Genomic DNA, 15,973 nt, shown 5'->3' on the forward strand with positions numbered 1-15,973 from the left:
GCGGCCGAACCACGTGAACAATGACGTAATCGTTTTTTGTATTTTTTCTCCACCAATTTATCCCTCGATGATGTTCGAGAAATTTCATCTTGATTGGATGACGTTTTGTACTTGTCGAATTATGACATCATAATGGAGGCACCGATGACATCATCATTAACATATGTTATTCCACATGGAGAGCTCTTTACAATGAGGCATTCTCTATTTTTTCTATCCAGTGCTTTTGGAGATATAGAGGTGCAAAGTTTTTCGGTTTTTCCAATACTAGGGCATGCCCGTACTATATATATATCTAAAATTATATCCCCCCCCCCCTCTATTTACATGAAATGGTTTGGTCCAAAGCGAACGGCTTGCGAGTACGGTGACAATCCCCCCCCTCTATTTACATGAAATGGTTTGGTCCAAAGCGAACGGCTTGCGAGTACGGTGACAATCCCCCCCCTCTATTTACATGAAATGGTTTGGTCCAAAGCGAACGGCTTGCGGAGTTTGGTAAAGAAATCGCCATTGCGTGCACAAACGCGCAGGAAAGCGAAAGAATCGCAAATTAGTTTTAATTAGTTTTACAACATAGTTTAACGGCAACATAGTTTGCCAACGTGAAATAAATGAATACGCTCTCAAATGTGCCGTCCGAGGCAGAGTCTGTTCGCCACGTTCGGCACACGTGATAGCTCGCTGCTCTCTGATTGGTTGAATCGTTTTTTGGACATAGCTCGGTAACTACTTCTCCGATTAATATGAAACCTTGAAAAGGCACATCCTCGGGTCCCCAGCAATATACCTGGCAAGTTTAAAGTATATCGGACCCGTGGTTGTCGAGAAACAGCGGTCACAGACATACAGACATACATACATACACACAGAGATTACTGGAATTATAGATAGATGGCTCGAAACCATGTGACCAATGATGTCATAATTATAATTTAAAACTTCTCCAGGTGGAGTTACACCTATGGTGAAAATTTCCTGTCAATCGGACCAACGGTTGCAGAGAAAATCATATTTATTCTTTGCGGACAAACACAGACAAACAAACAAACAAACGGGCTCAAATGCAATACCCTCTCCTCTGGCGAGGGTAACAAGCTTAGACACTCAGCTTCATCACATGTATCCCAATGATTTAAGTCCTTGCTTTCCACAGCATCATGAAGGGCAAGTTGTCAGAAATTCAGATTGGTCAAGGAAAATCTTGCATGATGAAAGCCCACAGAATCTTGTTTCTCACAGTCTGAGAGTCCTTTTGGTGCTTTTTTGCAAACTCCAAGTGGGCTTTCATGTGTCTTTCACTGAGGAGAGGCTTCCGTCTGGCCACTCTGCCATAAAGCCCAGATCGGTGGAGTGTTGCAGTGATGATTGTCCTTCTGGAAGTTTCTCCCATCTCCACATAGGATCTCTGGAGCTCAGCCAGAGTGATCATCGGGTTCTTGGTCACCTCTATTACCAAGGCCCTTCTCCCCCGATTGCTCAGCTTGGCCGGGCGGCCAGCTCTAGGAAGAGTCCTGGTTGTTCCAAACTTCTTCCATTTAAGAATTATGGAGGCCACTGTGCTCTTGGGAACCTTCAATGCAGCAGAAATTTTTTTGTGGGTTTCCCCAGATCTGTGCCTCGACCAAATCCTGTCTCTGAGCTCTGCAGGCAGTTCCTTCGACCTCATGGCTTGGTTTTTGCTCTGATATGCATTGTCAGCTGTGAGACCTTATATAGACAGGTGTGTGCCTTTCCAAGTCATGTCCAATCAATTGAATTTACCACAGGTGGACTCCAATCAAGGTGTAGAAACATCTCAAAGATGATTAAGAGAAATGGGAGGTACCTGAGCTAAATTTCAAGTGTCACAGCAAAGGGTCTGAATACTTATGCAAATGTGATATTTTAGTTTTGTTTTTTAAAAATAAATTTGCAAAACTTTATAAAATCCTGTTTTCTCTTTGTCATTATGGGATATTGAGTGTAGATTGATGAGGGGAAAAATGAATTTAAACGATTTCAGCATAAGGCTGCAACATAACAAAATGTGAAAAACGTGAAAGGGTCTGAATACTTTCTGAATGCACTGTATGTGGTGAGGAGCTGAGGTGTGCCAAGGAAGGACTTCGCACGATGGAGGATGCCCAGACGGCGACTGGCTTTTGAGGCCATCTTGGAAATATTGTGTGCCCACGAAAGACCATGCCTAATGGTGAAGCCCAAAAGTTTGAGTGACTTAACCTTTTCAAATGGTTTGTTTATGAAGTAGCTGGGAGGGTTTACCAGACGCTCCTTTCGGAGATACAGGGTGAGTGTGTGGGATTTTGCTGGGTTGAAAGATATATTCCGAATGTTGGACCAGGCTATTATCCTTTTAAAAAGCAGCGTGCCAAGCAAGTAAGCAGCACGTACCATTTCAAAAGGCTTTGGTGTGACTCGGCCAGTGATTGAACCCCGAATCCCAGACTCAGAGCGGACGGACGCTCTAATCATTTCACCACCGGGTCTTGTAGATTAACAAAAAAAGTTAAACTTTGGGTTTTTGGTCTTGCTGCCTTACACCTGTGTGTGTGTGTGTGTGTGTGTGTGTGTGTGTGTGTGTGTGTGTGTGTGTGTGTGTGTGTGTGTGTGTGTGTGTGTGTGTGTGTGTTGCAGCTTCCTTAAACCTGATTTTTTGTGTTCATATCTTCCTTAAAAAGGTGTTTTTTACAATTCTCACTTTATATGTATAAACTTTTCATAAATGCCAAAATGATTTGGAAAAACACTCCACGCACATGAACTTTCCCTAATTACGTCTGAGGGTCATCTTCCTCGGCATACGGTGGACTTATTTTTGAAACCATTAATGTCAAGCATCATTCTGATACATTGTGCCTTCACATGAACCACCGACACTGTCATTTGCCGTCCGCAAGAAGTCTTTTCATCGGACGTAATACTTTGGGATTCTTCGCCATAAAATTTTCGTTCCGATGTAATTGTTTTTACTTCCACACATTTGTCAATCGTTGCTTACTGATATTTGACCCCACCTTGGCAGTTTTGGTAAAGGCGAAATGTCAAAATTGCTCAAAACTTCCCAACATCGTGCATTTATGCAATAAATCTGTTCAAAGTATTTGGTACTGCTGTATGCCTTTTTTTTTTCTTCTTTTTTTTGTATACTGAATCGAGGCTCGTGAAAGAGCTAACATTTATTTCACAAACAAATCAACCAGACAAACAAAATGTACAAAAAGAGGGAGCGGAAGACAAGATGGGGAGAGAAGGGGAAGCACACAACCACAACATTTGAGAGCAGGGAGAAGTGTGGGAGGGAGAGGGCTTGGGGGCAGGAGGCGTGGGAAGGGGAGGGGGGTGGGGGGGAGGGGTATAAAACACAAGGGGACCCAAATTAGCGGGGGTAGAAAAGATCAAGGTTTTGGATGGGGGAGGATAAGAGATGGTGGTGAACAGCTGTTTTAAAGACCTGGAGGGTGGAGTGGGATTTAAGAGAGTGAGGGAGTTTGTTCCAGAGGCGGGAGAAAAGAGGAATGAAGGAGTGAAGGTGAGCAGAAAGTCTTGATTTTGGCAGTTTAACCATAAGAGGGTTGCAGGCAGATCTTGTGCGACCTGTAGGAATATTTGGGGGACAGAGCCCAGAGAGGGCTGGGGAGGCAAGGCCGGAGAGGAGTCGGTAGAAGACGGAAAGACCACCAACCTGCCTGCGGTGAGTGAGTGAAAGGCCCTTGGAGTTAGCTTCATCGCGGGAGATTCCAATGATTCTGAACGCTTTGGTTTCAACAGCGTGAAGACGGCTAGGTGTGAGGCAGGAGCACCAGACCAGAGGGGAGAGCAGTATTCCATAGACGGCTTTGGTAATGGCTTTGGCAGATTAAAGGCAACATTGAGAGTCAGGCATTTCATTAAAAGCTTGGTATAATCTGGCATTTTGTAAAGTAATGATGCACTTTTGGGCATGTGTCATCTAACAAGACAATGAGCATGGATGTAACAACTTAAAAACTCAGACATTTCACACACAAATTTCAAATCTGTGTCCGGCCACTGATGATCGGTGTCGGATAAATTTATTGGTTCACGAGTTATCAAGTGACCACGATATTCGTCATGTGTGTGCGTCTGTCTGTGTGTGTGCGTCTGTCTATCCGCAGCATAACTACCCGATATCATCCGATCTTGATGAAACTTGGGTGGGAGGTTGATATCATCATCTAGTTGTGTCCTGCCTAGAGTGGGCGTATTGCGCCCATTATGGGCGGAGCCACACCCGAACAAGATATCTTTTTAGGGGGTAATCGAGTTCAAGCTACATATTCTCCGATGGAGTTGGTGGAATCTGACAGGCGTTTCGGTATTTGGTTAGGCCAATGTCATGTGTCTCGCCCCACGGAGCTCGATTTTTCATTTTCGCCCCAAGGTCACAAGGTCACGAAATTTAGAAAAGTCGATCTTTGATGGTTTTATTACATTGTTCGCTTCCTGATAGGGTGAAATGTCGTACATGATCTTATATTATCACATACATCATGAAATACAAGTTTTCCAACAAATTTCAGAATCTTTGACCTTTGAAGGTCACAAAGGTCAAATTTTCAAAGTTGGTGGAATCGAACCGAATGTTCGGTATTGTGTATCTAACTAACCTCATAACTGATTATACATTATTTTCTATCTCATTTCAAGGTCAGTAACCTTCGTTTTGACATTTCAAGGTCACAAAGGTCAAATTTTCAAAGTTGTCGGAATCGAACCGAATTTTCGGTATTGTGTATCTAACTAACCTCATAACTGATTACACATTATTTTCTATCTCATTTCAAGGTCAGTAACCTTCGTTTTGACATTTCAAGGTCACAAAGGTCAAATTTTCAAAGTTGTCGGAATCGAGCCGAATTTTCGGTATTGTGTAGCTAACTAGTCTCATAACAGATAATACATTCCTATTTATATATTTTCAATGTCGGTTTTGACTTTTAAAGGTCACAAAGGACGGCCATTTCAAAGTAGTCTGTCCTTTGTCATTGAATACAGCTCGCTCCTGAACCATCGTCGTCTCCTGACTTGTTGAGTTTATTAATGGACGATGCTATCCCCAATAATTTTCGTTTTTTTGTTTATTCTGAGGTATCTCTCCAAATCCCATCGGAAACCTTGTGTCTAAATTTTCCACCACGGCTGTCACTGTTCCTTTATCTTCCTGCAAGTTGACTGGGCTGCACATGCCTCCATTTAATAAGTCTCCTTCTCGGTTCTTCCTTTTAGGTCTTCACCTCAAGACTTCCCCTTTCGTTTGACTCATTTTTTTCTTTTCTTTTCTTGTAGTCAGGTTCACTATGTTTTTTCGTTCAAAATTTTGGTAGATTAGCAAAACTATACATTTCTGGAATACTCAGAGCATGAGGAATCCAAAAATTAATGTTGGCATTTGCGTAGACACCTTTGCGAAAATGACCCTCAGGACAGTGATGAAGATCTGTAAAAGCATATTCCTGAACGGTGTAGACCTAGTAGATCCTGTGTATAGGACTTATAGTTCAATCTGATACTAACAAGGCTGCTTTCTTGCTTTATAAACCCATACCTATAACTTCAAAGGACTTGCAATATCATGTATTATGTAATACAGTTACATCACAAATATAAAGACAATGGTTTTCAATTACCTTTGTTTGTTGCTTTTCTATAATCCTGAGCACTATTTTGAGGCCTTTATTGGATTCCTTGACCCAGAAAACATAGGATTAGCATATTTAATTACGTTTCTAGGTTGACTAGAAGCCGAGATCGCGCAAAATATGTATTTTATGGCCGCCATTTTGAAAATCCAAAATGGCGGCCATGCAGGTGTCTGTGCAAATGCCAACATTGATTTTCGGATTCTCCATGCTCTGAAGATTCCAAAAATGTACAGGTTTGCTAATCTCCCAAAATTTTGAACGAAATTATATTTGTTAACATAGTGAACCTGACTATTGCCTTGGCATACGTTTCATCACTCTGCTTTTGCATGTTCCTGTTTCTCCAAAGAAACCTGTCTTTTCAAATTCCTGTTTGTAATTGCTGTTACATTCGTCTGGGTGGAAATGTACAGTGCCTTCAGAAAGTATTCACATCCCTTGACTTTTTCACATTTTCTTGTGTTACAACCTGAAATTAAAATGGATTAAATCAAGATTTTTGTCACTGATCTACATAATGCCCCATAATGTCAAAGAGGATTTTTTTTTTTACAAATTTCTATTTTTTACAAAAACAAAATAATTTAAAATGAAAAGCTGAAATGTCTCGAGTCAATAAGTATTCACAACCCCTTTGCTATGACTCTCCAAATTGAGCTCAGATGCATCCAATTCCCTTTGTTCATCCTTGAGATGTCTCTGCAACTTGATCGGAGAACACCTGTGGCCAATTCAATTGATTGGACATTATTTCGAAAGAAACACCTTTAGACATTTAGAAACAAGAAAAGACATTTAGAAATGTATTTAGAAACAAAGATATGTTTTGTAAAGTTTTTGACAACAACGACGATACCCAGGAAGAACTGTTTTTTTTTTCCAGATGATGACGAATCAGATGAAGATGATGATGATGCCTTGAATAACTTACAATATAAATATTGCAAACAGTTCTTTTCTCGATTCGTTTACACATAATTTATAGAAGTAAGAGAGTGGTGAATTGCATGGAACGAAAATCTAAAATTAATTTTTCGTCTGTGGCTTTGGAAATAAGATCAGGTTAAGTGTAATTTGTGATAGATTGTGGGCTCTACTTAAATTGCAGATCACAATAAGTATATGTAATGTATTCCCAGGCATATAGATGGGCAGTTTTGATGTAGATAACCAAAGAAAGCCAACTAACGAGATGGCTCTTGAACCAACATTCTAAGATCTCGAGCGAAAATGACGTCATCTAGACCTGGTCTGTAGTTTATACCCCTGGCTTATTTTTAAAAATTGGCATACATTTTTTTTACAGTATTTATGTGTAATTTTTTAAAAATCAAAACAACAGTGGCGCTTGTAACAAGATTTGCTTGCATGATGGTCACAGATTTCATTTAGGACAGCACTACATCACTCGTTGCCCCTACATCTTATCAATATAGCCTCTTCCATAAATGACAAAGTTGTAAAAAAAAATTATAACTTTGAGCTTCTACTTATATTCACTGAATTTATTTTTTTTGCTTATAGTTTCTAAAAGGTCTTCAAATAGAACATTTGACTTTTTTATTATTTTTAAAATTTTTTATACAAGATCGAGGCTCGTGAAAGAGCGAACATTAATCACACAGAAAGACAAACCGACACATAAAACATATAACATCGGGAGCGGTAGACAAGATGGGGAGAGAGGGGGAAGGACACAAACACAACATTTGAGAGCAGGGACCGGTATTTGAAGGTGATCTTACTATAATTCACCAAATGTCCGTCTGTCTGTCTGTCTGTCCGTCTGTCTGTGTCTGTGTCTGTGTCTGTCCGTCCGTCCGTTCCCAGGTACCGCAAAAACGGCTGAACCGATCCCAACGAAATTTTGTGTGGGTAATCCTGGGACCTCCTGGAGTAAAAGACGCTATATTGTTTTTCCAATTTCAGCTTTGGTCTCCAGCATTTTCATGTTTGGACTCCCGCCTAACGTTATTGTGCTCATCTAATGGGTGCTTACGGGTCACCACTAGTTACTAAAATTGTGCTCATCCAATTTTTGTACACCGCACCTTTCCTATGCCATCTCCAGGCATTGCAAATCGTCATTGCTGGGCACCGAAGGGGGCTCGGCAGTGACGCATGCTGAAAGGGAGTACTCAGTTTTCACTCTGGTTGTTTGTTTTCTTGCTTTCTTGTTTTCTTGTTTTCTTGTTTGTTTGTCCGGGCGATATCTCAGCCATCCTTTGAGCTAGGAAGCTGAAATTTCGGCACAATAGTGAGCAAGTACTTTGTCAAAACTGTATTTTTTGTTTTTTGATTAATCAATTAATTGATGAGTTATTTAATTATTAGCGATTCATTAAGTACCTATATATTTCCTTTCCCTTCTGGGCATTATCGCTGGCACCTTTTGAGCTAGGAAGCTGATATTTGGACATGCCAATGACCAAGTGATTTGGCTGCAAAGGCTATTTTTGATTTATTGATAAATCAATTAATTAATTAATCGATTAATTATTTAATTATTCGATTAATGACCAAAATTTTTTTTTACAGTAACAGATTCTGATGAAATGGTGGTGGTTTATGTATTTTATTAGCCAATTGATTAACTGTTTAATTTTCTAATGATTATTATTTATTTATTTTCATTATTAATCATTTATTTATTTTCTTTCTCATTTGGCCAATATCTCAGTCACCTTTTGAGCTAGGAAGCTAATATTTGGACATGACAGTGACCAGGTGATGTGGCCATAAAGGATATTTTTGATTTATTGATTAATCATTTCATTGATTAATTATTTATTGTTTAATCAATTAATTTTTAAAAAATTTATCAATGACTTATTTAATTAAATCTCTAAAAGATACATCTTCGGATGAAGCACTAATGGTTTAGTTATGCTATTAGGCAATTGATTAAGAAAATATTTTATGATAATCTTTTATTGATTTTAATTATGCAATTAATCAATCAATTAGTGTGCACCTCTCCCTCCCAATGCACTCTCTATGAGCTGCACTGCGGTATTGCCGGGCGCCGGAGGTGCCCTGGCAATGCCGCTCTGTGGGATATTTAATTATTTGGCGTGGGGGCGGTGTACTTTGAATGTATCTTTACTTGTTTTTTTGTTTTTTTTGACAAGGAACTTCACAAGTAATTAACAATGAGGATGATGATGGTGAATATGGCAAACATCTCTCGACATTGTAACTGCACAGGGCCGAGCAATGCGCACTGCCTCAGAGAAGCTACGGCAGAGATTCTCATTCTCGTCTGCGATGCCACACAGCAGTCCGTTGACTCGTGTGAACCGATACATCACACGTCTGATTGAAGCCCGCAGCACGGAATCGTACACGGTCGACATGCACTACTTCTCCTTTCGCTACCGACTTGCCGACAAGGAGGCTCAGGTACATCGTTACTCTCTTCCTTATTTTTCTTGAAGCTATGAGAATATGCCAGGTGGCAGAGAGGTAAACTTGATTTACTTACATTATAAGACTTGAACCTTGTTGCAGGCTTGTTTCTGGGTTTTTTTTTAACCTTCTTTGGATATTGAACCTTCATAATTAATTGACCTTCTTTTGGGAAGATTCAGGCTCGAGTCTGAAATTCAATTTGACCTTGGATTACTTGAGCTCCAAATTTGGAGATACAGTTGGGTCTCTAAAGGGACTAGGTAGATACCAAAGCAATAATAGCTATAATGTTGTAAGGTATCAGTCACTACTTTATGGATTTAAGCTGTAGTTGATCTGAAATACCGAGACAGTGAAGTTTTGTAATTTATTTGGTGTCCCCATTTCTGGTGCTGCCAACACATGGACCATGTGTACAATAACGAGATGCAAAGCTTAATGAAGCTTTTTTTACTGGGGCTGGATATAACTGACCTTTTGACCTGCAGTATATGCTGAACGTGCCCCAATCTCATCAGATCCTGGAAGCTAAGCTTGTGTGGTACTTAGATGGGAGATCTCCATGGAATGGTTGGTGTGGCAGCCTGAGGGATAATAGGATAACTTTGTAGTGTGTTCACCTTTTCACTCTTTGGTAATGGATTTGTTTCACTTTGCTGTAGAATACAAAAACTACAGACGTTCTGATGCTGTGTCAGCAGGGGGCACTACTTCTCGGACTTGAAGCATTCCATCCTCTGGACGGGGATGTAGAGGAGGCTGCTCCTTTTGCTTTGAGGTCGTGGAGGTTTAAGACTCCATGGTATCGTTCGAAAAGCTTAGGCCATCGTATGTTAAGATCCTGTCTAAATTTTCTACCGAGAAATTAAATTGCATTGAAGGTAATTTGCAAAGGGGTGTGGATGTTTAGCTAAATTAAGTTAATTGGACTAATTGGGTTAGTAGAAGGTCAGTGAATCGACGGAATAAGATATAAGAGCGTGTGGATGTGGCATTGGGATGATGGGCCAAATTAATTCTTACATTGTCTACTTTTCCTTGTCTATATGTGAGTAAACAAAAACTGGATGAGTGATTGCTTCTAATAGTCTCGAGTCAATGACTCGGGCAAAGACAAAGAGCCCTTTCCGAGGAATTGTCTATCTCCGGATGTGCAGCTCTTCTACGCAGTGACAATTGACTTTGTAGAGAAAGATGTCTATTGGGACCAATGAACTGAGACTGACTTGGACATATCACATTCATATTTCATTGGTGACAGTCCCATTCAGAATCCCCTGAAACGTTCCCTCAACCTGAAAATGTAAGACACTTGTACTTAGGTTAGTGATTTAAAAAAAAAAATTGTATGGTATCTATTCACACACATAGCAAGGGTGGCCATTTAATGCATTGGCCACATTTACACTGTCCATGAATCATCTCTCTTATGCACCTTCTTGAAAGGCAATGCTTCTGTCCATGGAGCTGTCTGATTTTCCCACCCCCCCTGTATTTTTGTATGCTGTATGTTTCATCATCATCACACACCATGCTCTCTGCAGAGTGTCGGTTCTGTCGTCGCAATTTCTTGGCTAGGGTTAAAATCCTGGACGGGTCGCCACTGCAGCATAGGGTACTCGACGGAATGTTCTGGAATTTGGTCAGGATGCTGGGGATAACTCGACTACTGGCTGTCTCTGCGAAGGACACAATTGGTTCTTTAATGTCCACAAATTAATTCCGGTCGATGGGGATGCCCATTTTGACGTCCCTCCGAGGGATGGCGCACACATTGACATCTCGCCCTGCTTGCTTCTTCATTTGTGTGTAGCATAAGGATGTGGGGTGGCATCATTGGCTGAGGTCACGGCTAAGCCACTGATGCAGTGCCCTCTGCTGGTTAGAGCAGGAATTTGTAATTTGTTCATGGTGTCGGCGATAGCTCGCCATGCTCTTTGCGAATGACACTGTGGGGTCTTTAACGTCCAACGAATGCCGGCAGATGGGATGCCAGTTTTTAGCTGGGTCGCGATTCTAACTCGGGCGAGACAACTTAGAGGCAAGTTCACATACCATGAGGCCATACTCCCAGTCTATACTTTTAATGGGACACATGATCGAAGTTGCTAGATTGGAAATAATGGTCATGGAACTGTGCAACACGGGCTTTGTTGACATCCTCCTTTCCCAGAATTATTTATGAAGAACAAAACATTCACCCTGGAAGGAAATGATCAAGAGGAAGTAGCGTGGAGCTCAGGTCGAAAGTCATAATGTCTGAAGAATTGAATTCCCCTCAACGTACTTTCAAATCAAATTGATAATTTGGGAATTTTGCAGGAATACAGCACAAGTTGCCTTCTTTTACAGAGGTCACCACGTGATCCACATACAGTACTTTGACTAGTGAAAGCCAATTTCAATTTTTACAGGTTCTAAATTTGAACACACCATACTGTCTTGTGACTTGTCCTGTTCTATTGATCATGGCACCTGCTGACCGCACATGCAAACGGGTGGATCATCGCTGCCACAGCTACCCGACCATAAGTTCACTGCAGAAGTAACATTTTGCAGATCAGTGCAGCGGGCAGCTGCTCAGCCATTAACTGACTATAAGTGCAAGTATTTGTTTGAGACATTGACTGGCAGCGCCCAGAGTCCATCGGGAGTAGAATCAGGAAATGATTGTCGTGTGTGCAACAAGCTTGGGCAGACGGATAAGTCCCCGAATCTGGGATAAGCACCTTTATGGCGAGTATAGCAACCGAGGCACAGCGCAAACACCGGTGGAGTGAGAGCACACCGTTACGAATCCGGCCGGTGCGAGCACTAAGGCAGTGAGGACACCATGTTAAGGACCCGTGCTATCTGATGAGCCAGCACGAACACTGCCGGTGCACGAGCAAGCTGTTATATGGACCTGCGATCACTGCTTGGTCAGGATAAGCACAGTGTACTCATTGCAGGGGAGAGAACATGCTGTCATGGACCCTGTTGACCGGTGAGGCAACGTGAGCAGAGTGTGAACACCGTGGGGAGCAGACCGAGTCGAGAATTGGAGGCTGGCTCAAGAGAACTGGGCCTACGGACAGCAATTATTATTCTTTGCCTCCCTCGCCCTCACCTTTGTTCAATATAAGTTTGGAAAATAAAGTTTGCTTCTCCTCGGTGTCATACCTGGTGGGTAGAAAATAGACATTACACTCGTATGTCTTCCACTACTGATATTTTGAAGACATTCAGTCCCTTGAACTCCAAATTTTCACTAATAAACACAACTTATCCTGGGTAAACCACATAAGCCGGCCTATAAAGCCAAGCTAACTCGGCATTCTATGCCGAGCCCGGTCCTTCCTCGGAACCTCTGAACCTCTCACATTAGTCAAGGCATAATGGAGCACCTATCACATTTTTAGGCAGCACTTCCACATCCAGTTTTTTCTTCCTGAAAGCTGTTGACATTGAAGCTTTCAATATAAATGAATGGCATTACCTATGAAAGGACCAAGGCCTAGACCTGTTGATATCACCAGAGACAAGTTAATTGTTTTATTTAACTCATTCCGTCCAAATTCTCCTCCACCATTTCATTTTTTCGAAATTGCATTTTAGGTTTTCTTTCCTTCCCCGACCCTCAAAGTCAAACCTCAAAAGAGAAGGCAAATTAATAATTTTGTCAAAAGGTCAAAGGTCAGCATTACCTAAAATCATCCATTTTCATCCAATTGACCTGAAATTTCAATTTACCATTTGAGTTTTGTCATCAAATTTTCGCCAAAGCTTTGTTATGATAATATGGAGAAGGAAAATTAATAATTTTGTCAAAAGGTCAAGGTTGCGTAAAATCACCAATTTTCACCCAATTGACCTGAAATTTGAAGAATTTGCATATTGTGTCACTGAATTGGTTCACTACTCAAAAGGTACCAGCCGATTATATATATATATATATATATATATATATATATATATATATATATATATATATATATATATAATGTTTTTTGTTTTTTTAGATCAAAAGGTCAAAGGTCAATTTTGCATAAAATCACCAGAATTTTCATTTTGTATTTTTTAAACCGTTTTTGTTATTTGAGCACACGGAAGAAGGCGTCTGAATACAAACGGACGCAGACAGGCTTTGCATTTTCAGATGCTTTCTAGATTGTATTTGAATTATAATTTGAGGTGTATCACTACTCAGGAGAAGATGCTTGAGTTTGGTGGCTTCAATACATAGCTTTACAAAGAACAAGAGCAATCGGTTGAAACAGCAACACAAGGACGTACAAGGAATTTAGACGCAGGAGGAGGCTATTCGGCCCATATTGCCTGCGCCATGTCAACCACAGACCAATTTTTTTTTTAATGCAAAATGTTTTTTTGTTGTTGTTTGGTTTTTTGTTTTTTTTCTTTCCGGGAGGGGGGAGTGAGCGAAGGCGATTCTTCGGTGAGAAACACACAACATCAACACACACCACCCCTTGACGAGACTCCCACAGACAACACTCTACCCAGATGTACACATTCACCCATCCATGCTACCTAACATTCAAGCTACCTAAAAGTCATGCCAACATCCCTATAATCCCCTATCTCCAATACTTCCAGGTAACTTTATAATCCCAATTTAAACTTATCTACTGTTTGTGTTGCCATTACCTTTCCAGAGAGATCATTCCATGCATTAACTACTCTGAGTGAAAGAACTTTACCTTACCATACTGTCTTAACTCTCAGGCTATGACCCCTGGTTCGATCACTGTCAACTGTGCTGGATAATTATTTTGCACTTATTTTGTCTACACCCTTCATTATCTTAAGCATCTCTATCATACCCACCGACGGCCATTTATACATCTCTCATAGATATTAAACACAGCAATGAGGGTCATTTATACACCACTCGTAGATATGAACCCCGCTGATCCGGACACAATGCGTACAGCAATGGAGGAGGCACAACAATTGACAAAGGAATGTCGACTGGCTGTTGCAATCTTAACAAATGACCAACAGCTCTATGCGGTAACCGTCAATGTCACATGGGTTTATCCAAAGTGGTTTTCACAGTTCATACCAAAGCTGGGTGGTATGCATATGCTGATTTTCATTGGCTGTGTAGGAAACTTGATGGGGGATAGTGGTCTCGAGGATGCGATGGAATCTGCGTTTTTGAGTTGTCCAACATACATGCCAGGAAAAGGTTTACATAGAATTTTTGAGCTGTGCGACTGATGAATAAGGATTGAAGGTGATCAAGATGAAGGTGATGAAGGTGATCTGGACACTTCAAAGATGCAATATATGGGCTCTACTATATTTGTTCTATGGCCGTGGTTCTTAACCTGGGATCGACCGAACCCCAGGGGTTCATTGAGCCAGTCTCAGGGGTTCGGCGGAGGTCCTCCGAAACGCATTGCAATTTTTTTTTTTTAAAGTTTTGTATCAATTTTGAATCTATGTGTAATTACGCTTATTATTAATATTATTATTATTATTTTGCTATGTATGTTACGAACGAATGGAAATGTTATTTGTAATTGTATTCCCATCCCATTCATGGTTTCTCTGGTCTGTGTTTAAGATAAGTTGTTTCACACTGACTGTAGTAAGTTGAATCAATGAGCAACTTGCTAATTATTTTGTTGATGGTGCTTACTTGCTTACTTACTTCCTGGATTTTGGACTTTGCAGGTGTTCGGAAATTCCAGTGAATAGCCTCGATTATCTTGCCGTGTGCCGTGCGTCATTGGTCGCGCCTTACTTTGGAGTTACTGATTAATTGAAAAGTAAGTTGGAAATGTTTGTGGATATGCAGGGCGGGTTCAGAGTTATATTAAAGTCAAAAGTGGATGGTGATTATAAAATATGATTGAATTACTCAGAAAATTAGGTGCAGGTGATATAACTCCTTTGGTCGCAATTCAAAACGAACAATTCACAGTTTTCTATGTAATATTATAATGGGATTTGAGGTGACGTGGAGTTGAGTAGATAATAAATCCCGTCATCGTAACTATAAGTTATGTTTTCTTCGTTAAAATTTCTCAGTTTTCAGAGGGGTACTGATTATATTTAAGCATGTTCCTTTTTTAATTTTTGTCATATAATTATTTGCCCGAACTCAATTAAGATCAGTTTGTTACTTTTTTTTTTTTTTTTGCAGTATGTCGAGCAAAAAAAGGAAGTGGTCAGAGGATTACGTGCGTTACGGTTTCACGTGTTTGACGGAATGGGACAGAAGTCAGCGTCCTCAATGCATGCTTTGCAATGTCAAGTTGAGCAACTCTAGCCAAGCACCAGAAAACTACGGGAACAGTTCAAAAAACTGCACAGTGAGGGGCAGTACAAAGACGCAACGCTGGATGAATTCAAATTGAAGAGAGTCCGATTTGACGCAAGTGCTACCTTGCCCACTCTCGGCTTCGTTCCAATTGACAAACCGATCCTCACCGCGTCGTATGAAGTTGCGTACCTGATCGCAATGCAGGGCAAACCGCACACCGTTGGCGAGACACTCATCAAACCGGCCGCATTGAAGATGGCCAACATCATGCTTGGAAAAGCTGCTGAAAACAAGTTGTCTCTCGTTCCACTCTCAAATGACACCATCACATGCAGAATTGACGACATGAGCGACGACATCCTCGCCCAGGTAGTTGCAGATTTAGTCGCGAGTCCGACAAAATTCAGCCTTCAACTCGACGAGACCACCGACGTTTCGAATTTGAGCCAGCTCATCTTATTTGTGTGTTATGTCAAAGGAGACAAGATCAAGGAAGACTTTCTATTCTGCAAGCCTCTCACAACAACGACGAAGGCAGCTGACGTGAAGAAGCTTGTGGACGACTTCTTCAGAAGCAACGGCCTCTTGTGGAACATGGTGTCTGCAGTTTGCTTGGATGGAG

At 40.9% G+C, this 15,973-nt stretch overlaps 1 protein-coding gene across 1 annotated transcript in view; it reads left to right on the forward strand.

The window, feature by feature from the left end:
* Positions 1 to 15,973, forward strand: part of ADCY1 (adenylate cyclase 1) — a 270,713-nt gene that overhangs the window by 150,645 nt on the left and 104,095 nt on the right. The window contains exon 10 of the mRNA XM_068126368.2: positions 8,874 to 9,068. Coding sequence (XP_067982469.2) covers positions 8,874 to 9,068 — 195 coding nt within the window. The remainder of the gene's footprint in view (positions 1 to 8,873; positions 9,069 to 15,973) is intronic.

The sequence above is a fragment of the Myxine glutinosa genome, chromosome 10, assembly GCF_964187855.1.
Source record: "Myxine glutinosa chromosome 10, kmMyxGlut1.1, whole genome shotgun sequence".
Classification (NCBI taxonomy): domain Eukaryota; kingdom Metazoa; phylum Chordata; class Myxini; order Myxiniformes; family Myxinidae; genus Myxine; species Myxine glutinosa.